This window comes from Meleagris gallopavo, chromosome 26 (genome assembly GCF_905368555.1).
Source record: "Meleagris gallopavo chromosome 26, MGAL_WU_HG_1.1, whole genome shotgun sequence".
Lineage (NCBI taxonomy): Eukaryota > Metazoa > Chordata > Aves > Galliformes > Phasianidae > Meleagris > Meleagris gallopavo.
This window is the reverse complement of record NC_139429.1, coordinates 5,813,979-5,835,476: the sequence shown is the minus strand read 5'-3', so window position 1 is coordinate 5,835,476 and position 21,498 is coordinate 5,813,979. Positions and strand designations below refer to the sequence as shown.

The 21,498-nt window shown below is 45.0% G+C and overlaps 2 protein-coding genes across 9 annotated transcripts in view; both read left to right on the top strand.

Annotated features, from left to right (window-relative positions):
* NCAM1 (neural cell adhesion molecule 1) overlaps positions 1-1,647 on the top strand; it is a 79,065-nt gene extending 77,418 nt beyond the window's left edge. For all 8 annotated transcript variants that reach the window (XM_085209046.1, XM_085209043.1, XM_085209045.1 and 5 more), the window contains one exon: positions 521-1,647. In XM_085209046.1, coding sequence (XP_085065172.1) covers positions 521-641 — 121 coding nt within the window. In that variant the 3' untranslated portion in view covers positions 642-1,647. The remainder of the gene's footprint in view (positions 1-520) is intronic.
* A 4,811-nt stretch (positions 1,648-6,458) lies between these two features.
* Positions 6,459-20,285, top strand: TTC12 (tetratricopeptide repeat domain 12). The gene is made up of 21 exons (XM_031556902.2): positions 6,459-6,618; positions 6,711-6,856; positions 7,336-7,366; positions 8,017-8,094; positions 8,220-8,341; positions 8,511-8,570; positions 8,700-8,771; positions 9,471-9,531; positions 9,620-9,808; positions 10,668-10,737; positions 11,736-11,824; positions 12,429-12,597; positions 13,598-13,690; positions 13,886-13,949; positions 14,427-14,561; positions 14,702-14,803; positions 15,603-15,671; positions 16,515-16,616; positions 17,452-17,551; positions 18,921-19,146; positions 20,118-20,285. The coding sequence occupies exons 1-21, from the start codon at positions 6,507-6,509 to the stop codon at positions 20,191-20,193; spliced, it is 2,166 nt and encodes a 721-aa protein (XP_031412762.2). The 5' UTR covers positions 6,459-6,506; the 3' UTR covers positions 20,194-20,285.
* The last annotated feature ends 1,213 nt before the right edge of the window (positions 20,286-21,498 follow it).

Here is a 21,498-nt window from a genome sequence, read left to right as displayed (position 1 = left end):
AGGTGAAGAATCAGCATTAGGTGATGACCTTCCATATGCTTGTGAAAATGCATTTGACTTACTGTATTTTCCTTCCTGCTGCATACTGTGAAATTATGGAGATGGCTTCCTATAGGAAAAGGGATCTACTGCTAAAGTGGCAGTGTGTTCTAACAGGACGCTTAGGTGGCATAAATGAGTGGTGGTATAAATCAAATTCATTTGCAACTGTGTGAGTTTTGCTGTTTTGCTGTGGCATTCCATACTGCTGCACACCCTCTGTGCTTCTGCTGCAGCCCAGTGCATCCTCCTGCTATAGTAGCCCAATGCAGGAGGAAATTCCAGAAGGATTTCAGTAGAGCTAAGTGAGCTGGGGGGAGGTGAGTCTGGTTGTCCTTATCTTTGCATCTGTCATTTTGCTCTGTCAAGGAGACACATTTGAGTGTTTCCAGCAACGTCTTCTTTCCTGATCGCTCATTTACCACAGATGGTCTGTATTTCTCTGTCTCTAAACTGTGCCATTTTGGTGATTCTTCTTCAGGAAAACCCCAGTAGAAGACAAACCTGAAGTGCAAGCAACGGAAACTAAGACATCTCCAGCAGAAGTGAAGACGGTCCCCAACGAAGCCACACAAACAAATGAAAATGAGAGCAAAGCATGATCAGCAACAGATGAAAAAACATGGCAGAACGACTTCACCCAAGCATTTACAACACGAAACACAACACACATCTCATTCCTCTAGTGTCTGTTGCCTTTTTTAAAAAAAAAAAACAAACAAAACAGAAAATGCATAAATGGGGAGGGGGGGGTTCTCTCTTTTTTTCTTTTTTTTTTTTTCTTAAGATTTTTAGAAAGGTTCTATTTGTTGTGCACTTGCTTTTAAAAAGTAATACATTTTAAAAACAGGGTTTAACCCATCACCAAATCGGGGGCTCAGCTGTCCCCTTGTATGCTCAAACAAGCAAAATTGCAAAATACCACTTACAGCATTGCTGAGGAGCTCAGAGTCAACCAGTCTTAGATGAAAGGAAAAAAGAGAAAAGAAAAAAGAAGACCCTGTTCTTTCCTTGGTTAGAATAGTAGATACAACCACTGTACTGCTTGCCTACCTGGTACAGGTGGTACTTAGTGAACAAAGTCCACAATTTATTTTTATACTTTTCAGTCGAGTTTGAAATATGTAAAGCCTCATAAATAAGTTATAATTTCTGTTCACCTTGTGTTCAGTATGCAAAGTGTCGTGAGCATTTTGTGGCTGAATTCTGTTCTCCACTTTAGACATTGATTTGGGGGTTTATCCTTTTTGTTAGGAAGAATGCCAAAATTGCAGCTTTGGGGGATGTATTTCAATTTGCAGTATTCAGACTCTACATTTCTTTAAATTTTATGTTAATTTTTGCCAACTTTTGTTCTCTCCAGTGTTTACAATTGACAATTTTTTTTTTAACTTTTGTTGTGTTTAAATGTATTTGTAAAATAGCTGCCTTTTTTTTTTTTTAAAGTAAATCCAGATTCTAGCTACTAGGTTAGCAGCATGCTTGCTTTGCAAAGGGAGACATTTTAAAATATCGATGTTTACAGTAGTTTCCCCTTTATCTTTTTTAATTATTATTATTATTATAATTATTATTATTATTTCTTACTGAAGTAAGAAAAAAGAGTAATGCTGGTCTTTGGTTTGTTTTTGGGGGGGTGGGGCGTGGGGAAAATCCCAACCACTTGTCACCAATTGAGGTCTGTATCCAGCAATCCACATAAACACGCTTAACTTCGAACAAGAGAGTTGCTGGTGAGAGTTTCCTTATATACTTAAATTTATAAAGAGTGTAAGTCCCTTGCTGGACCTGGGCCTGACTGCATAAGAAAAATATCATCTCTGCTTTTTTAGGACATTCTTCTCTTTCCTTCATGGAACCCTCCCAGAGCTTTGAGAAGCAGAAGAGGGATTGTACAGTTAGGGCTGGGCTGGTCTTGTCTCCACCGTTTGACTACATCCATTTCTCCTTAGAATGTTGATAACTGCCATTTCCTTTGACCCCAGAAACTGATTTAAAAGCATTGACTTTCTGCACTTAAATAAAGTTTCCTTTTGAGGAGTGGAAACACTAAAAACAGAACGTCCTGCTCTCATGTGGGTGATGTTCACGAGCAGAGCAGCATGTAGGTGCCGCTACTCATTGCAGGGGAGTTGGACTAGGTGACCTTTAAGGGTCCCTTCCAACCCAAACGATTCTATGACTCTCCATAAGACCCCTTCTGCAAAGACTGCTCCAGCACATCGTATCTGTTAAGTCATCCACGTATGTAACCATGGCTGAGCGCTTGGGCATCAGTGCCAACACTCCCATTGATGTCCCTGCTCTTTGCATCATGCCTTTAGCAGTCAGAGAAAGGGGCTGATGTCACACGCATTGTTGTAGTCATCACTGGGAGTCATGGAGTAACACTAAGAGTTTGGAGTGGGAAGAAGAGAAGGTTGAGCAGAAGGAAGGCAGAGGAAGGCCAGCCCGTTGTATAGAGGTGCTCCTTCTCTGGGGGTTTTGCTTTGTTTGTTTTTCCTTTGTTTTCCTTTTTTTTTTTTTTTTTTGTTTTTTGTTTTTTGTTTTTTGTTTTCTACTTTAGATCTGCAAGCTTGTGCACTGTGGGTGCGTGACTTTTAGTGTGAAACGTGTTTTTTGTCATAGTATTGAAATAATTGAAAAAAAAAAAAAGCTTCAACATAGTTTGGATGTGGAAGGTGTAGCGAATAGTTCAGATTTCAAATATATATATTCAGGAAAAAAAAAAAAAAGAGAACAACTCTTAGAAGGAACACAAGCCTTTAAATGACAAACCTGAGCTGACGATGGCATCTGTTGCATCATGCCATGAGGACGAGCAGAAGGGTGATGGGGTTGGGGAGATCATGCTTGGCTTGGGTGAGCTGAGCCACTCTTGTTGGTGTGTCCTTCTGATATGCAGTCTTTTACAGTGACATCACATGATTTCAAACAGTGAAAAACAGTGGTTTTGTCATTTGCTAAGTGTGGGGTTTTTGCATTTTTTCCTCAGCTCCTGGGGATGGAAGTGGAGGATGGCTGGATGTGCAGGCACAGACACTCAGGCAGTACCGTCCCAGGCAGGACAGCAGGGCAGGACAGGTCCTCACTTGAAAGCCTTGTGTCAAATTCGACCCATGCTTGCCCCGTCACAGCAGTGTTAGTGTAAGTAAGGCGAAATTTGGTCCGTGGTCCCTAGACCTTACATGTCATGCCTCCCTGAGCAGCAACAGGAGCAAACACTGCTCAGCACAGTGACCCAGAGTGGCATGTCCAGTGCCACTGCTCAGCACCCATCGGCTGGCACTGTGGTGGCTGCCACCCAGACTGGCATTTCTGCCACGTAAGGCCACCAGCCAAGGGCCCCATCCAGCACCTGGCCATGGCACAGTGCCCAGTGTGTGCTGGGCTGTGTCTCATGGATGGAGCCTCTATCCATTAGTACCCCTGACCTCCCCATCCTCAGTACCCTTAGATTAATTTTGGAGAGCGTTTTTATACTTGCCCTTAATGGAGAATAATTTGTTTTAATTTATAAATATCCCATTCCCAAGGTAGCTTAGGCTTCATTGCTTTTATTTAAACCTTTTATAGAGGGACCAACCTGATGCCGTTTGCGCTGTATATGTTTATATATGTATCCATGCCATACATATATATATCTATATGGCAACTCAGACTGATCAGCTTCTAGTTGTGGAGTGACTACATTTCATGCTGCACCATACGTAATGATGATGAGGTAATAGTGCATCCAGTTGTTCAGCTTTTAGAGTGGAGTTTTATTTTCACACTTTTCTATGGAGCCTTCAAACCCCAGGTTTTCACACTAGGCTGTTTTGATAGTTGTTCTCAGACCTCCACTGACATCCTTACCCAGCATTCCCTACTTTTGGGGGCCTTCTATCTTGTTAAAAAAACAAAAAAACAAAAAATCTTTTTACCGAGTGAAACATCAATTCCACCTTTATTCCCATTCTCACTGGTGTAAATACTGATACTAACTGAGGATTTTGACTTTGCATTCTGTCAGAATACTGTGTTCAAATAAAAATTACAAAAAAAAAAAAAAAAAAAAAAAAAAAAAAACCTCATGCCTGCAGTCTGCACTTCTTCAGATGTCAGCAGTTGTGTACAGGGCTCTTCTGGAGTGCCGGGTGCCACAGAGAGGAGCATTGGTCAGGTCTGTCCTTCTGTCCCACTCGCATTACTTCCTTGAGATGACGAACACACCAATGCTGCTGGATGTTGCTGTGAACCCGAGTCAGCTGGGTGTCCCATAGGGAGGCTGAGTGGTGTATGCATTTGTGTGAGTGTTGGCTTCAGAAGGTGTCAGTAACGTATCCCAGGTTGTGTCCCTGAGCATGGATGATGCTGGAGTAATCAAACTGCATTTAATTCTATCTTAAGCATTGATTTCTCCTACAGTATTCTGGACAAGCAGCAGCCCATGGCCTGGACAGGTACAATCTGCTGGGCAAAGAACTGGCTGCACTGCTTGGGCTCAGAGAGTGGTGGTGAATGGAGTTACGTCCAGCTGTGCTGTTCTTTAGGGGTCGGTGTAGGGGCCCGTCCTGTTCAGTGCCTTTATTGATGATGCGGATGAGGGCATTGAGTGCATCCCAGCAAGTTTGCAGACAGCACCACGTTGGGGGAAGCGTGGATCTGCCCGAGGGCAGGCAGCCCTACAGAGGGACCTGGACAGGCCGATCGCCGGGCTGAGGCCAACGGGACGCAGTTCAAGCAGCCGAGTGCCGGGTCCTGCACTTTGGCCACAACAACCCCACGCGGCGCCGCAGGCTTGGGGCAGAGCGGCCGGAAGGCCGTGCGGAGGGAAAGGAGCTGCGGCTGTCGGTCGGCGCTCGGCTGAACGTGAGCCAGCAGTGTGCCCAGGTGGCCAAGAAGGCCGACGGCATCCTGGCTGTGTCAGCAGCAGCGCAGCCAGCAGGAGCGGGAGGTGACCGTCCCCTGCACTCGGCTCTGGGGAGGCCGCACCTCGGTGCTGTGCTCGGCGTTGGGCCCCTCACTCCAATGCAGACGTGGAGGCCCTGGAGGTGTGCAGGGAAGGGAACGGAGCTGTGAAGGGTCTGGAGCACAACGGGGTGTGATGGGGAGCGGCTGAGGAGCTGGGATTGTTCAGCGTGGAGAAGAGGAGCTCAGGGGAAACCTCACTGCTCTCTACAGCTCCCTGACTGGAGGCTGTGGTGGGGTGGGGGTCGGCCTCTTCTCACTGGAAACAGCAAGAGGATGAGAATTATTCCAAGGAAGGTTCAGTTTAGATATTAGGAGAAACTTCAAAAGAGTGATCATTGGCACAGCTGCCCAGGGAGGTGGTCACTGTCCATGGAGGTATTCAGGAATTCAGGAAATGTGGCACTGAGGGACACGCTCAGTGGGCGACATTGGTGATAGGTGGACGGTTGGACTGGGTGATCTTGAAGGTCTTCTCCACCCTAATGATTCTATGATTTCCCAGGACATGGATTGAAAAGCTGAGAGCTCTGCTATACGTCAGTCCTTTATTGTTGGAATTGCACACAGAAAATAACACAGGTACGTGTACTGAGCTGCAACATTTTTTATCCCACACAGAGATCTGCCATTCTTGCATCCCCAGCAGCGCCGTGCTCTGCTCTGAACCAGCTCAGCATGCTGTGCAGCAGGGCAATACTGGAGTAGAGCTGCTGGGAGTGACCACATGTGCTGCAGCTTTACACAAGTTTGTCCCCATCTCCTGGAACACAACAGCGAGCTGAAGCAGTCACAGTCGATGTTAATTGGCAGCGTGGCTTCCATAGGAAAACCACTTCTTCGGGCTCTGGGAACGTCCCCTTTCGGGGCTAAGCACCAGCCCAAAGTAACACAGATACACTTCCCTCCATTGTTTCTTTTCCAACTGAATTCAGCTGAACAAAGCCTCCTGCATAAGCTGCGCTTCATGGTGCATCACTCGGCTTCCTTCTCCCCTCCAGCCCTTCCTCAGCTGCTCCACGCCAGGCGATGTCAGCGCAGTCAGCGCAGTCATCCCGTGACAAACGGCACCGAGCACGCGGTGACAGCAGCGGGCAGTGACGGCATCAGCCGGGGTTCTGCAAGCTGTCACTCACCCGGCACGGTGTTTGTGGTGTTGATTTAAATGGCAAAGCGTAGAGCAAACAGCATCACTGCTCAGAAGCTGAAATCTGCAGAGCCGAGGAGGTAAGCACCTCCAAAACAGCCCTAGCTTAGCAACGAGCCCGGCTCTTTGTGCTGTGTGCGGCTTAACTGCAATAGCTTTTACTCTCTTTGATCTTCCGGGTGGCTTTATTCCCTGGATTTCCCAGGACAACGAATACACACGGCTCCACAAGGCAGCGCTGCAGGCGCAGAACGCGAAATGGCGGCCTGGGAACCCCGGCCGCCCTATGCGTAGCCACGCCCACTCTTCGCGTAGCTACGCCCCTACGCTCCCTTCGCGTTGTCGTTACGTCAGCAGAGTGGTATCCATGGCAACACCGCAGACGCTCCGCAACCTGCGGCCTCCCGCCATGGCCGCCCTGGCCGATCCGCAGCAGGAGGAGGAATTCCAGCGCTTCCTCCGCCGTGTGGACGACATCAGTGAGTGCGGCAGCGGGGTGGTAAAACGGCCGGGAGATGGAACGGGGAATGAAACACTCCGCGTCCACATCTTCCCTATCGGGTCTCCCCAGGCCGCCTGGTGCAGGGCTTGAGCTCTGCGGACGCCGCTGTCCGGGACGGAGCGATCGCCGAGGCGGACCGACGGCTCCGGGAGCAGCGGGGCAGCGAGCAGAGCGCGGCCGGGGCAGACAGGACGGTGATCAACACGCGCCATCCCGTACGATTTTGTGCCCCATTCCTGTGGCCCTGCCTTCTGCGCGTGGTGCTCCTTCACCTCCTGCCAAGCAGAAAAACTCCAACGATGCGTAACTGGAGCCCAAAGCCCACCCAGTGCCACCCCCGGCCATAGGCAGGGCTGCCCCCCACCAGCTCAGGCTGCCCAGGGCCCCATCCCACCTGGCCTCGAGTGCCTGCAGGGATGGGGCACCACAGCTCTCTGGGCAGCAGTGCCAGCGCCTCACCGCCCTCTGACAACAGGATTGCTTCCTCACAGCTAACCCACATCTCCCCTCTCGTAGCTTAAAACTATTCCTCCTTGTCCTGTCACTCTAATACCATGTAACAAGTCAATCTCTTGCTGCTTGTAAGCTCCCTTCTGGTGAAGGCATACTTCACCACCTGTTCCAGTGCTGGTATAGGTTCTACTGAATTATCCATATGCAAACCTACATGTGCTTTACTTCTCCTTTTTTTTAGGATTCTGTAAACACAGAGGCAGTGCACACAGGTAAGGCAGTGCAAACAGGTAAAGCGGTGCTCCCTGCAGCCCTCAGCACCCCTTCTGTCTGCTGTAGCAGTGGTGCACTGAGGATTGCTTTCAACTCACATAAGACCTTGTTCCACTGCCACTAAAGTGGAGGCAAACTCTTTGGACACATCTAGAAATGCATTTGTGGCTCATACCTGTGTGGCTGAGCACGTCCATTGGTGTAGTTTGTCACTGCCTCATGTTAAAGGTTGTTCTTTTGGATTCAAAAAGAAAGAAATGCCTGTCTGGAAGTGAGCTGCTTTGTGGAAAGCACAGTCCTAAGAGCTTAGATGTGTAATACATTCCCATTCCAGTTTAATTTCCAAAGTGTTTCCTTCAATGTGGTGGATGCCCCATTCATGGAGACTTTCAAGGCAGAGCTGGATCAGGCCCTGGGCAACCTGATGGAGTTGTGCATGTCCCTCAGCATCGCAGGGGAGTTGGACTAGATGGCCTCTAAAGGTCCCTTCCAACTCTAAGGATTCTGTGATTCTTTATAGAGAAATGGCTCAGATGTACCTTAGAAATGACTTTTTTTTCTTATATGCAATTCAATTTTTAATAAAGTAAATTTTTCTTTTTTAATTTTTCATAACAAAAATGCCACTAACTCTACTCCTGGCTCCAAGAGGGCTTCCTGGCTGCTTTGGAGAAGGATGCAAAAGAACGAGCTAAACAAAGGAAGAGAAATGAACGCTTAGCAAATGGTAATCACCAGGGGCTCTCACAGCTAATGCCTTGGGGAGGTACCCAGCTGGTGTGCTTAGAGATGTGCATGGGGACAAAACAAATGCCAAAGCGTTACTTGGAGTGTGTGTGTATTGTTCTGCAGCTCTGAAGGAGAAAGGAAACGATGCCTTCAGGAAAGGGGACTACAACACAGCTGCCCAGAGATACACTGATGGCCTGCAGAAACTGAAGGATGTGCCGGAGCTGTACACCAACAGAGCACAGGTCAGTGTGGGAGCTGCTGGCGTGCTGACCAGAATAATGCTCTCTGTGTTCTGTTAGTGGCACAGGGCCTGAAAAGGATGGTTCTGCTTCCTGTGGGAGTTTCACAAAAAGTGATGGATGTTGCTTGATTCCGAGGCTTAGAAAAGGGACTTTTTTGGCTGTATTTCAGGCCTACCTGAAGATGCATGAATATGGAAAAGCCATTGGTGACTGTGAATGGGCGTTAAAGGTACGTTCAGTGTGTTGTTCTGTGGTCAGGGTCAGTATGGAGATGGCATGCTAATGGAAGTGGGAATATGTTGGGGGGAGATATTTGAAGTTTCTAAACACTTTGTGTAAAATTCCTTTTTTAACACAGTGCAATGCAAAATGCATTAAAGCCTATTTTCTAATGGGGAAAGCTCACCTGGCGCTTAAGCACTATGATGAGGTGAGTTGACTAATTCTTGTCTGCTAGACCATTCCTGTGATTTTGATGTGCTGTTGTGGGTGAAGGGACTAATCTGTTGTCTTTTGCATCAGACAGACGTGTACATGGAGCTTGAAAGAAATTCTGTTTTCCTGCAAATACAAATAATTTTAAAATCTAGTCTTCTTTCTACTTCTTGTGTCCTTTCTGATGGTTTGCTCAGAAGGTGTGGCAGCTGCACTGGCAGCCTGCAGGCAGAGAGGCAGTGCTGTGTTCAGTGGCCGTGCTTTATCTGGTGGGGGTGGCGACAAATGAGCAAAGTGTATTTCTTCTTTTTTATCCTAAATTGCTCCACACAGAGCAATTAAACTGCAAAGCAATAAGAAGTGATTGTGGGTCACCTCTGAAGGAGAAAAGCTCCATGCATTTCGGGTTAAGTGAACTGTTAAGATGAAAAGTGCTAATGGGAGTGAGTGTTTCTTTTTCTTTCTGTGATGCTGAATGTCAAACAAAAGATTCAATTCCACATTCGTGTCTGAAGTCCTGATGGGAGCTAAAAACTGTTAAAATAATGGAATATCAAAGCTTTGGTTTGCCTCGTTCTGTAAATATTATTCCTCAGACTTTTACAGTTGTGTAGGCCAAGCACTGACAGCCAGGAGTGTTAGCACCTCCTCATTCCTCTTTAAACATAAGAGCCTGTTTCTTTTCTGAATTAAGTCCAGGCAGTGCTACCAGAAGCTCTTACAGCTTGATCCCCAAAAGAAAAGTTTATTTAAAGGTAAGGAGTGTCAGTTTTGCTACTCTTGTCACTTGGTTTCTGATCAGAACATTTTGTTAACTTACTTTGATTTCTTTTGCTTTCCAAGATTGTATGAATGAGGTTAACTTGGAGGAAAAAAGAATGCAAGAGGAAGACAGAGCAATGAAAGCATTTCAGTCCGGAAAAGATGCAGCTCTGTCCATAAAAGATCTGCTGCAGAAACTCAACAGGCCAGACCAGAACATCCTCTACTATACAGGAGGGATCCAAGTTCTGATAGGAGTTGTGAAGGAGTGTGAGTGTTTGATGCAAAGCTTGTTTCCGTGGGGGGTAGTAACCCGTGTGGATGAAAACAATTGCAGTAGTTTTTGAAGGACCAAAAAGCCATTCCTCTGTTAAAAAAATATAACCAAACAAAAAGGTGTTTGCTATTTCAACGTTTATGTACAGTGGATGTTTCCTTTTTTTTTTTAAATAACTAAACCAATTCTGTAGCTGAGCTGTTGATACTTCTTAAGGATTTAGTCATGTCATAGAACCTTAGAATGGCTCAGGTTGGAGGGGAGCTCAAAGCCCACCCAGTGCCACCCCCGGCCATGGGCAGGGCTGCCCCCCACCAGCTCAGGCTGCCCAGGGCCCCATCCCACCTGGCCTCGAGTGCCTGCAGGGATGGGGCACCACAGCTCTCTGGGCAGCAGTGCCAGCGCCTCACCGCCCTCTGACAACAGGATTGCTTCCTCACAGCTAACCCACATCTCCCCTCTCGTAGCTTAAAACCATTCCTCCTTGTCACTATAATTTAAGAGGTCTCAAATTACTTTTGAAAAGTTTGCAGTCCTCTGTTGAAGAACAATGATTTGCAGGACCAGTCTCCTGCTTAAGTCCTCGTAAAAACCCTTGAACATGAAGTCAGTCTTTCTCCACTGCACCAGGCATCAATTAGAGTGGTCTTCCACTTCAAAGCTGTTTCTGCTTCAAGTGCTCTTGAAGTTTTTCCCCTCTTTTCACATTGCAAATCTCCTTTCCCCAAAGCTGTTGATCCGGTGACCTTTTCCTTCAACGCTGTGTTGCAGCAGAGCAGGTGTCTGCCTTCACCATGGTGCATCAGCCAGATGGCTCACAGAGCTGACTTGTTTCTCTCTGCCCCTTTTCAGGCACTGAGCAAACTTTATTTAGAACAAACAATGGGTTCAGTATCATCAATGACAACGAGGTCATAAGACGGTAAGAGCTCTCCAGAAGAGAACAGTAGCACGTTACAGCATGAGGAAGTGACAGTGTTGTTTTCAAGAAACTCAATCGCCTCACAAAACGCAGATGAAATGATCACAAGATAATGAAATAACTGGTTGTAATGTCTGAATAGACTGACTTGTATTGGACCCAAACAAGTAGGGCTCTTTTGGATGCAGTGGACTCACGAGTTTCTGCTTCTATCTCTGATCTCCTATTTCTGCACAGTTCCTCTATCTCTAATGGTGAGAGCAAGGCTGTAAAAGCTTACTGTAAGAGAACAGCTGATGTAAAAGCGTAGTTGCCTGAAGTATGTCTGTCTGGACACCAGTAAATGTCTCACCTCAGCTCTGCAAAAACTCTCCTCAACCTGTAAAACTCTTCAGTCCTGTAACTGAGGAGGGAGATTCCCTCTGGGACCTGTGTTCTCTGCTGCTATGTGTTCTGGGCAGCCATTAGATTGTGTTTTGGTAATCAAGAAACAAATCCAGTTCAATTGCTTTCTAAACTTTGTTCTGTAAGGGATCTCTTGCCTAGTAGATGATAGACGCAAACAAGATCCATAGGAAAGATGTGATCTGAAAATTTTGCACAACTAAGTTGGTTCGGAACAGTGTGATCTGGTTGGAAAAGGGAAGACCTGTTCTGCTGTTGCTGTGTGCTTCCAGATTTGCCCCAAGCTCTCCTGCCCTGTCTCACCACAGTCATGTCAGTGCAGAACTGAATACATTACTTGTGCTGCATACTGATTGTGGGTGGTCTGTGTGTGCTTAGGGTGGTGTAGATTCAGTAAAACATCAATCTGGCATTGGAGGAGGTCATCTGGAAAGCACATCTGGTTAAAGTTGTTATTAGAGCTTATGAGCATAAGTGTTTGTGTGGCAGATCCTCATTGCTGTGAGGCTTTCCTGATGTCCCCAGCCAAAGAGCTAACCCTCATTGTTTCATCTGCCCTGGGTTCCTTTTGCAAGCTAATGTTTCTCATTTAGGGGCTTCTGTGCAGGAAGAAAGAGCACTGCTGAAGTGGATCTGTGTGTTTCTCTTCTCTCCCTTTGGCAAGCTGTGTGCGCTGGGAACGGTAAAAATGTGATCAACATTAATCATTGTTCATGTTCTCTTAATATGGCACACACTGGGTCTAAAATTGTTTTTTGGCACAAGCATCGCTTTCCCAGAGCACTTGGGTCTAGGCCTTGCTGTCAGCAAAGCTTTATGAGGGTTGGAGCTATTCTGAGCGGTGCTACAGCACGGGGCTGAGTTTCCAGTCTGTTTCTGTGCACATCTTACATATGCTGAAGGGGCAGAAAGTCAATTCCCTGTGATTATTGCTGGCTCTTAAGATAACATCATGTTTGTTTTGTCTTTTTTAAGCAGTTCTACCTGTAAAAAGCAGAAGTGCTGTTAGAGGAGGGTGAATTCCTTTGGCAGTAAGGGGTCACTGGTTGGGCAGCTCGTGCCTCTGTTTCCCTGAGGTTCGCAGGGAGGTCGGGAGCAGAGTGGAGTGGTGAAGTGCTGCAGGCTGCCGTGGGGAAAAGCAGAGTGCTTGGTGCCTGCACCTGTGTTCACTTGTGTGTTGCTGGGTCCAGCTGATGCATGAGGAAGTGTGTAGTTAGTGAGAGAGCAGGAGTGATGATGGGGATTTCATCACCTGTGACGCTGTACTTAGATTCCTCTTTTTTCAGAAGAAAATCAGCGACTGCTGTTGACTCACCCTGATGTGAATGCACAGCTGTTGGAATTGCTGTGTTCTGGTGTATTGGAGATCCAAAAAGAGACGCTGGCACTGATTGCTCTCTATTCAGATAATGAGAATGGGAGGAGACTGTTGATCAGGCACCAGGACCTATCCAGGTAATAACAAATACAACTATAATTTGGTAGAACTCCTTTAACCATGGGCTCGCAGAGGTCCAAAGCTTGCTCTGCTGGCACCAAGCAGAGCACTAGGTGGGTGACAGGCTTCTGAAAGGGATGTCATGATGTTGAGACCTAGACCAAAGTGAGCAGAAGTGGGAGTGAGGTGTATGAAGAAAGCAAACTTTGCCCCTGGAGATGTCTATGAAGCTAAGCAGGAGCTACTCCTTTCTGAAGAGGTGTAACTTTGAAGCATAGTTATGCTTTTTAAACCAGTAAGGCTGTGTGCCTAGCACTCCCATAAGAGCTCACATTGTTGCCTCTTGATATAGCTCATGCTTTCAAGAGCTGCTCTCTCCTCATCTGACAAATGGCATTTATGATGAGTCGGTGTTGCCAAGGCTCACTAAGTGGAGAAATAAAAAGCCTGTTACCTCTTTGCTCTTGTCCTGCCATTTCCTTCTTAGAATGGTTTGGGTTGGAAGAGATCTTTAAGATCATCTAATTCCAACTCCCCTGCTGTAGGCAGGGACACTTCCCCCTAGACTAGGCTGCTCACAGCCCCATCCAGCCTGGGTTATTCACAACCTCACTGGGCAACCTGTTCCAGTATCTCACCAACATCACAATAAAGAATTTCTTCCCAATATCTAGTCTAAATCTACCTTCTTCCAAGTTTAAAACTATTCCCCAGTTAACCTGTTAAGCAGAGCAGAAATTTTTAATGTGCTACTTTGCACTAAAAGATTTAAACCAGTGGATGAACAGAACAGATTCTCCAACAGATGTGTGCACTTCACTGTGTTACGTACAGTGTTCATCCCAAGACCTGTAAAGCTTCTTGGTTAAAACACCCACCCCCAAAGACTGTTGGGTTTGCTCACCACGTCCTTCTAAACCACACAGTCATCACCAGTGATCTTCCCTGCAAATGTCTTCAATAATTAGGCCAAAATTGACATGCAGTTTTTTTGTCTCTTTTTTTTATTTATGACAGATGGCTGCAGATATTGATGATGTTCGTCAACAGCACTGATGCAAGGGCCAGCAGTGCCATGAGTATACTGTCGGATTTAATTCAAGAGGAAAAGTAACTTGCATTTTTTCATTTTTTTAATAAGTTACAATAATATATACTAAATGACCTTGTGATAGAGGCTTCCAGCCTTCTTTACTCATTTTACCTTCTCTATATGTTGCTGTTTTGTTGCTTTTCTCTGTTTGTTTGTTTGTCTGTTATTCTAAAGCTCTAAGTGTCCAAACATGGCTTTCTTTATCCTCACAGGTTCAAAGCACAGTGTCGCCTCACGTTTTCCACATCTGTTTTACCATTGTTCATCCAACTGCTGGTATGAAAGGTCTTAATTTCTGTTTCCAACATATTCTTCTGTAACATGTCTCATGACAACTTCTTCCAGTATCAAAAGGGACTGTAAGAAGGAAGGAGACAGACTACTTAGGGGGTTCTGTTGTGATAGGACGAGGGGAAATGGCTTCAGACCACAAGAGGGGAGATTGAGAGTGGAGATGAGGCAGAAGGTTTGGCACTGAGGGCGGTGAGGCACTGGCACAGGTTGCCCAGAGAGGCGGTGGTGCCCCGTCCCTGCAGACAGCCCAGGTCAGGCTGTTGGGGCTGTGAGCACTGCTGGAGCTGTGGGTGTCCCTGTGCACTGCAGGGAGCGGCACCAGGCGGCCTTTGAGGATCCCCTTCCAATTCAAACCATGCTGTGATTCTATGAAAGATTCTGAAATCTCAGTCAGAGAGATAGGAGCATCTGTATGTTGTAATTTGTTCTTAATGTGTCCTTCTACTCTTCTGTTTTTAGGCCTCAGCCAAGCTGGTGGACCAGACAGCCCTCTCATGTTGCATTGGCATCATGGGGAACCTGTGTGCAGATGCAGCCATCCGAGTGCATATGGCAGAGTGCAAGGAGTGCTGGCAAGCCTGCTTACAGCTGGTGGTAAGGAGGCTTGGTGGCTCCCTATAGCAGCATTTTCTGCCCTGCAGTCTCTGAAAATGGCACCTGTGTGATGTGTGTGTGCCTCCCCCAGCGGCACTGAACCTCTGAGTTGATCACACTTTTCTCTCCTTTGTGCATAGGATGGATGTGCTGATGTTGGCACACCCAAATATCGGGAGTGTGTGTTTGCAGTGCTGGGCCTCATGATGAACTTACTGCTTGAATCAAACTCTGTCATCCAGGTAAACGAGACCAGAGATGTTCTTTGGTAGTTTTCTTCTTGTGATCACTTTCTTGGTGATACAAAATTTTTTGAGCAGTTTGAGCACCTTGTTACTGTAAATGGGCCTCATGAAAGTTCTGTAGCTAAATGGGAACATTTTGATAGAATGAGAGAGGGGATGGCCACAGGACAGCGCGAGCCTCACAGTCTGTAACCAGGAGAGGAGCACAGCTGTGCTGTGTGGATGTAGAGCCTTCTGTCACAACAAATGTGCTGAGATGCTCCTAAGGCTCCAACATCAGATTTTGCTGGTGTTTGGTTAATTGTTAATTTTTGTTGGTGTTTGAGGTTACCAGTCAGGGTCCTTGAAAGGAGGATGTAAGAAATGTCCATTAACGCCACCCTGTGTAAGCATGAAAATGTGGTACTGAGGGACATGGGTTAGTGGTGGTAGGTGGATGGTTGGATGAGATGATCCTAGAGGGCTTTTCCTACCATAACTATTCTGTGATTCACCCACAGACACACAGTTTTGACAAAATGCAGTGTTAGGCATAGATGGCACCATGCCATCCTGTTGCAAATGGTTTGTTTTGCATCAGTCTCCAATTCTGGAATGTTCCTAGGTGCTTGGCACATCCCAAAATTACTTTAAAGTAAAGAAACGTTAAAAAAGAACAACTGCTGAAGAGTTATTAACAAGGGCCATGTGTGCCCCCATTATCTCCATTTGTAACATAAAATAATTTGTTAACGCATTTCTGCTTGAATGCTTTCTGGCAGTCAGCTGTTCCTGAGTTCTTGGCTTTGTTTTGCAGTGCCTTGCTGTGGACATAAGTGGCAGATGCATGTCCCTCCTCAGGGATCAGGATGGAAGAACTGTGACAGTAAGTAGACATCTCTGGAGTAAGAAAAGATCACATTGCTCAATCAGACCTGAATACTTCAGTGCCAACTCCTGACCTGTGCAAGCTTGTGGGAGCCTTTCTGCTAGGCTTTGAAGCCAAAAACAAATGTTGAGTATTAGTAGTAGCAACAACAAAAAATAACATGGCACATGGATTATTTATATTCTGGTTGATGCAAGAGATGCTCAGTGTTTCCTTGAAACCTACAAAGTAGAAGCCTGCACAAGTCGTTTCATCCTTTGGATGGTTTTCAATGCAAGGCATTAAATCAATTCTGGAAGCAAAGAAGCAAGAACAGTTTGGGTGTTTAACAACTGTTCCTTTTTATAGTTCCTGTTGTGAATCATTCCTAGGACATTGTACTCCTACTAATGGTGTGTAACTCCCACATATAGTAATTATTCAAGGCAAATGGGTGGAAGCAGATGTGGTCTCAGCTGGGAGTCTCTTCACCTCTCTGAACTCACATGAACTGTTCTGATCTGTTTTATGTGCAATTAGAGACTCAAGTTGTCACTGGTGGTATTTGTTTCAAAAAATAAGTGTGCAGAGTGTCCTTGATCATACTTTGATATCACCCTCCCTATATTGGAATCTTTAGAAGCTGTGCTGAGCTCACTTTCCAGTAAGTGACAAAAAAAGCCACGTCCTAAAGATGTTCTTCATTATATTTCTACAAACTTCTCCCTTTGTCATTTGAATGACTTCAGGTTTCTTCTGCCATCTGCAAAACCAAAATAATTTGAAAACTCTTTAAATAAATTTGTCTGTACAAATAAATGTTGGCTTTTTTTTCTTTTCTCCCACACTTTTCTTACTCAGAGAGCCATTGGAGTGCTGAGTCGCATCCTGGCAGCATCCTCACTGGCAGTAGAAGAAGCAGTGAAAGGAGGAGTGGTGAAGAAAATGATCAAATTCTTGAAGGTAAAGTAATTCCACTGATTTCACTTTGTTTTTCCTTTCGAAGTCTCTAAAGAAAACCTAAATTGCCCCTGCATTCAGCCTCCTTTCCCAAGGAGAAAGACCTGTGCAGTCACTCCGCGTGTGTTTGCATCCATTCCATCAGAGTGCTGGGGCTCTCTAGCGCAATGTCAACAAGTCTGGAGCATAACTGCTGCCTTGTAGTCTGTATCCCAAATTTTTGAGTTGTTTCTTCATGTGCCAAATGCCCCTACAGCTCTACTTGTGGAGATCTGCAAATGCAGGAATCCACTACTGCAGGCTCCATTGCAGGATTAAAGCTTAAGATAGGGGTGATGAAATCTGGACCACTGAAAAGGCAGTGGAGCCCTTTGCCCTGATGACTAGCGGGTGCTGAATCAGGCCAGAGAGGAATATATCCCTAAGTATATACATGTAATAGTCTGTAGGCACTACTTGGCTGTGTATCTGTGCACCTGATGGGATTTGTATCCACGCAGCCTTGTGCAGATGCCACAGATTTGCTGTCCTGCAGATTGAAGCAGCCTAAACAAAAGATTGTAACAGTCTAACTCTTGTAACTAGCAAGCACCAGAGCTGTTTGAAAGAAACTGGGCTCCAGAGATTGAGAGAATTCTGTATGTGTGGTGCTGGCAGGGAAGAGTAGTTTCTATTCTATTTTTCAATCTCTCTTCATTCTGAGATCTTTATTTGGGATATGGTTTTAGGCATAGTGTACGACTGTATCCGTGGTACCTAAACCGTTTTGTAACCTTGAGTAAGTTGGGGCATGGACTGTATGTTTATTAGTTTACACTTTGTTCTAATCCAAATCTAGGCTGGAGGACAGACCACATCCAGTTATGCTATAAAGACTCTTTCCATCTGCACAAGAAGTAGCAGACAAGCCCAGGAAGAGGTGGTGAAGTCAGATAAGAGTAAGTGACAGCTTCACTAATTAGAGAGAGAATGCAAGAATCTCAGCATTGGCCATGTACCTTCTTCCCTTCTAGGACAGAGATATACACTTGTTTTACTCTTGCAAGACTTCTGTCATGTTTTCTAAGTAATGCTTAATGAGCCTTAGTTTGTGTGGATGCAAACGTGCATCAAATAGAAAGCTTGAGTTAGAGAAACTGCCCTTTACATTCACAAAATGGCTTGAAATACTTTTTTTGGCAGAAATCTCTGAAAATAGTACTTCTGGAAATGTGACCCAATTTCTGTTACACCTCAGAAGTTGGTGGCCAAAAGATGAAGCTGTATTTAGACAACTGAATTCCACAGGTTGGGGTTGCTTACTGTTTCCTTCAACTTGTGTGTGGACATTTGGTCTTATGTTAATATATGAGATCTCATATTAATAAAATAAATATTAATAAAAATTAATATTTGGTCTCATATTAATATACTAATAGGAAATGGGTGAGGAGGTGGATTGCCAGTATCAGACAGGTGGGTGTCTCGGGGTATTTTTGAGTTATTAATATTTGCTCTAGTTGTGCGGTATAACACTACTTAGATTGCTTTCAAATCCAGATTCAATTAATGCTTATGTAATTACCACAGAGAATACTTAAGTGTGATCTAAATGGTTGAACCTGTCAAGAAATTGTCAGCTCATGCAGCTCTGCTTGAACCCAAAGGATTTTCACTCATTAAAAGCCTCTCAGAGCATCATCTTCCTTTTGTACACCCAAATTAGTTTCACTGTCATCTGCAGGTGAAGCTTCCGTTTCCTCAGATAGCAAGAGCAATTCTCTCATTGTTTTCACCAAAATTCTGGATCTTCACCCTGTGAAAAGTCACTATTTTTGTCATCATTTTGCTAACACAGACTTAGCTCTGCTGCTAGGAGATTCATTCCTGTTGGAATTGAGCTGTAAAACCCATCACAGTGCAAGATGTCTTAGTCAGCAAGCAGCAACGGTGGCACGTTCAGATTCAGGGGAATGTGTAACAAATGGAGAAACACAAAGTCTGTACTGAAGAACCTCTTGGCATGCAGATGCAATTTGCTGGGACAGATGTCTTCACGGGTGATGAGGAGAAAGCATATGGCATCCTGAACCTGGCAAAACAATACTTTTGCTCTTCCAGGTTTTCTAGGAAAATACTTCCCCATGGAACAGTGTTGGGAGTTCTGCTCTATTGTTTAGATAAAAGCAGCAGAAGATACTGTTCATTGCAGGCCAGTTGGACTAGATGACCTCTAAGGGTCCCTTTCATGTCAAAGGATTCTATGATATCAGTGCTATTTCAGCAAGTCTAGGTGCATTGTATACATGAAATCTTTCTTGTTCACAGAATTCAGCGTGCTGCTGAAGCTCTTGGACTCAGAAAATGAAATGATTGTGGGAAATGCTGCTTTCTGCCTTGGGCAGTGCCTCGTTGTTCCTGGAGCAGCAACATCCTTACTGAATTCCAACATTGTGATGGCTCTATTGAAACACGCTGGTGGTGATGCTGCAAGAACTTCAGTGCAGGAGAATGCAGCAATTGCTCTGGGGAAGCTGTGTGTTGCAGAACCAAGGTATTGCAAAAAACCAAAAAAAAAAAAAAAAAAAAAAAAAACCACCAAAACCAGTGGAAACAAAACACTGTTGTTCTCCTGCACCATCCAGATTAAACTTGTCGGTAATTCTTGGAAAACTGACATGTGAACCTATATGGGGACTGGGACGTGGTAGGGGGAGGAAAATGAGGAATCCAGTAATACCAAACCAGTGTGGGTCAATTCCATGCAGAGAGGCAGCAGTACAGGGCAGATGAGCAGCTTGTTTAAGTGTTCTATGAAATGTCACTCTTCCAGTTGGAATTCCCTCTTGCTGTACTGTCTGCCCCATCCTGCTTTAGGATTTTTTGTTTCTCTCACTCCAATTGCTTGCAGGAGCTCATTTTGCATTGTTTCATGTTACTTGTGCTGGAAGAATGGACAGAGGAGGAGTGATCAGTTAAGCTTGTTGAGGTCAGAAATGAAAGCACAACAAAAGTATAAATGTCAGCACAGAATGTCTGTGCTGCTGCCTGCCAAGAGCGTGCCGAGCCCCAGGTGGCTGCACGCTGCCAAGTGGACACAGAGATGTGTTCTTACTAGAAGAACTGAGTTCCAGTACCTATGTTTCTGTACCTCCTGAACCACTGCAGAAAACAATGGGTAATGCAAAGGGTAATGCTGAAGTTCCAGAAGTGCTTTGTGTTTCTTGGAGCTCCCAAATGAGCAAGAAAGGATCTGCTCTGAGCTCTGCAAAACACTGCGGAGATGTGAAAACCTTATTAGGAGTGTCACCTATATGAACAGTTGTCAAGTATTATTTGGAACTCTGGCTTTCCTTTTCATGGGGAATAGTCATTTAGAAACCTTCTGTCATGTTACTTCAGGAGTTAAGGTGTTCAGTGTCCTTGATGGTTTGGTTGGGGGGCATAGCAGAGCAGTGGGAGCTTAAGAATCTTGTTGTTAGTCACTTCCTATCCTCTCAGCAACCTCTCCCTTTGTCTTTTCAGGCATATTTTTCAACTGCGGGAGCTCAATGGCATGGCCATCCTCAACTCCTCTATGAAATATGTGCACAGCTCCTGACGTCCCCCAGAGAGCTTTGATAAATGCTGTTCATATCCCTTGCTGTTCCGTGTTTTCTTCTTTTCTTAATAAAGCTCATTCAAAGCAGATAACCTTTTCAATCGCTTTCAAGTGTTTGCTCATACATAGAAGCCAGAGAAATGATATCAATATAAATATCAGGAGAAAGAAGATAATTTATTATCTAGGCTAACAACTAAAAATAACAACTTCTGCTCTGTTCATATTCACTTCAGTAAATGATGCTGCCCTTTCTTAGGGCCAAGTTTCTTGTTGCTTAATCATCGACGATTGGGTCGTCTGCCTTGTGGTGTGAGTCAGTGCCCAGAGCTTAGAAGAGAACAGAAACAATCCCTTGCCTCCTGGGGGCTACTTTATGCTTTGATATTGCATGTGTGATGTCACCTGCTTAAATACATTGATTTTAGCATACTAATTTACTGAACTGTGGGTCTTAGTGATAACTTATGGTAATGAGGTTAATGAATGAATTAGGGCCTCATTTAGCAGCATTACTTTTGTAAATTTGGTCAAATCCCTTTGGCCTTTATATTTGAGTGGAGTTGATGACCTTCTTGATCCTAAGGACTTTGTCATGGCCTCTTGTGTTCACCTCTAATTGTTAAGAGACCATAACACAAATGGTTCATCCTTTCCATGTCTGTGTTTTCTGGAGAGGTCAATAACGAATTAAGAGCAGTGCCAAGTTAAGTGTGACCTGCAAAGAAAGGCAGTAACGCATTGCTCTTCTTAAGTGCCCTTCCAAAAAGACATTTTAAATCATATAAAGAGGAGCTTAGTTTGAAGAACTGTCTTTCTGCACTGAAGTGTAGCAGTTTTATTGCTAAAGTTCATTGCCTGCTATAAAACAGAGCTTTAGCATGAAGGCAAAGCACCAAAAGTGTGCTTTAATCATCCATGAATCAAAGCCCCACGGCTTTAGTGGATGTCTTCAATGCTTCTGAAAGGTTATCCGTTGCAGATTCTTCATGGTGAGCAGCAGTAGCACTGCTGGTTAAAGCTATCAAATTTAACAAATGTTTGAAAATAAACAGGTGAACCTACATACAAATCTCTGGTAAAAGCTTGCAGAACTTCACCTAAACAAGGACGTGACCATAAATGCAGTTCTTTTTGGTCTTTGTTCTGAGCATGGAAACCAAGAGATGTACTGCATTTACGACGAAGCATGGTCAGTCGTATTTGACTATGAAATGGCTTTTCCAGTTGCCTCCGTGACACTTGTGATGGTCTGTGTACATAATCTCATCCCTTTAGAACAGTAGCCTATAACTTATATATCAT

Coding starts and splice junctions, on each gene's coding strand:
- TTC12 (XM_031556902.2), top strand. CDS start 6,507: ATGGCAACACCGCAGACGCTCCGCAACCTGCGGCCTCCCGCCATGGCC. Junction 9,809..10,667: donor GATAGGAGTTGTGAAGGAGT/GTGAGTGTTTGA, acceptor GCCCCTTTTCAG/GCACTGAGCAAACTTTATTT. Junction 15,672..16,514: donor AGGATGGAAGAACTGTGACA/GTAAGTAGACAT, acceptor TTTCTTACTCAG/AGAGCCATTGGAGTGCTGAG.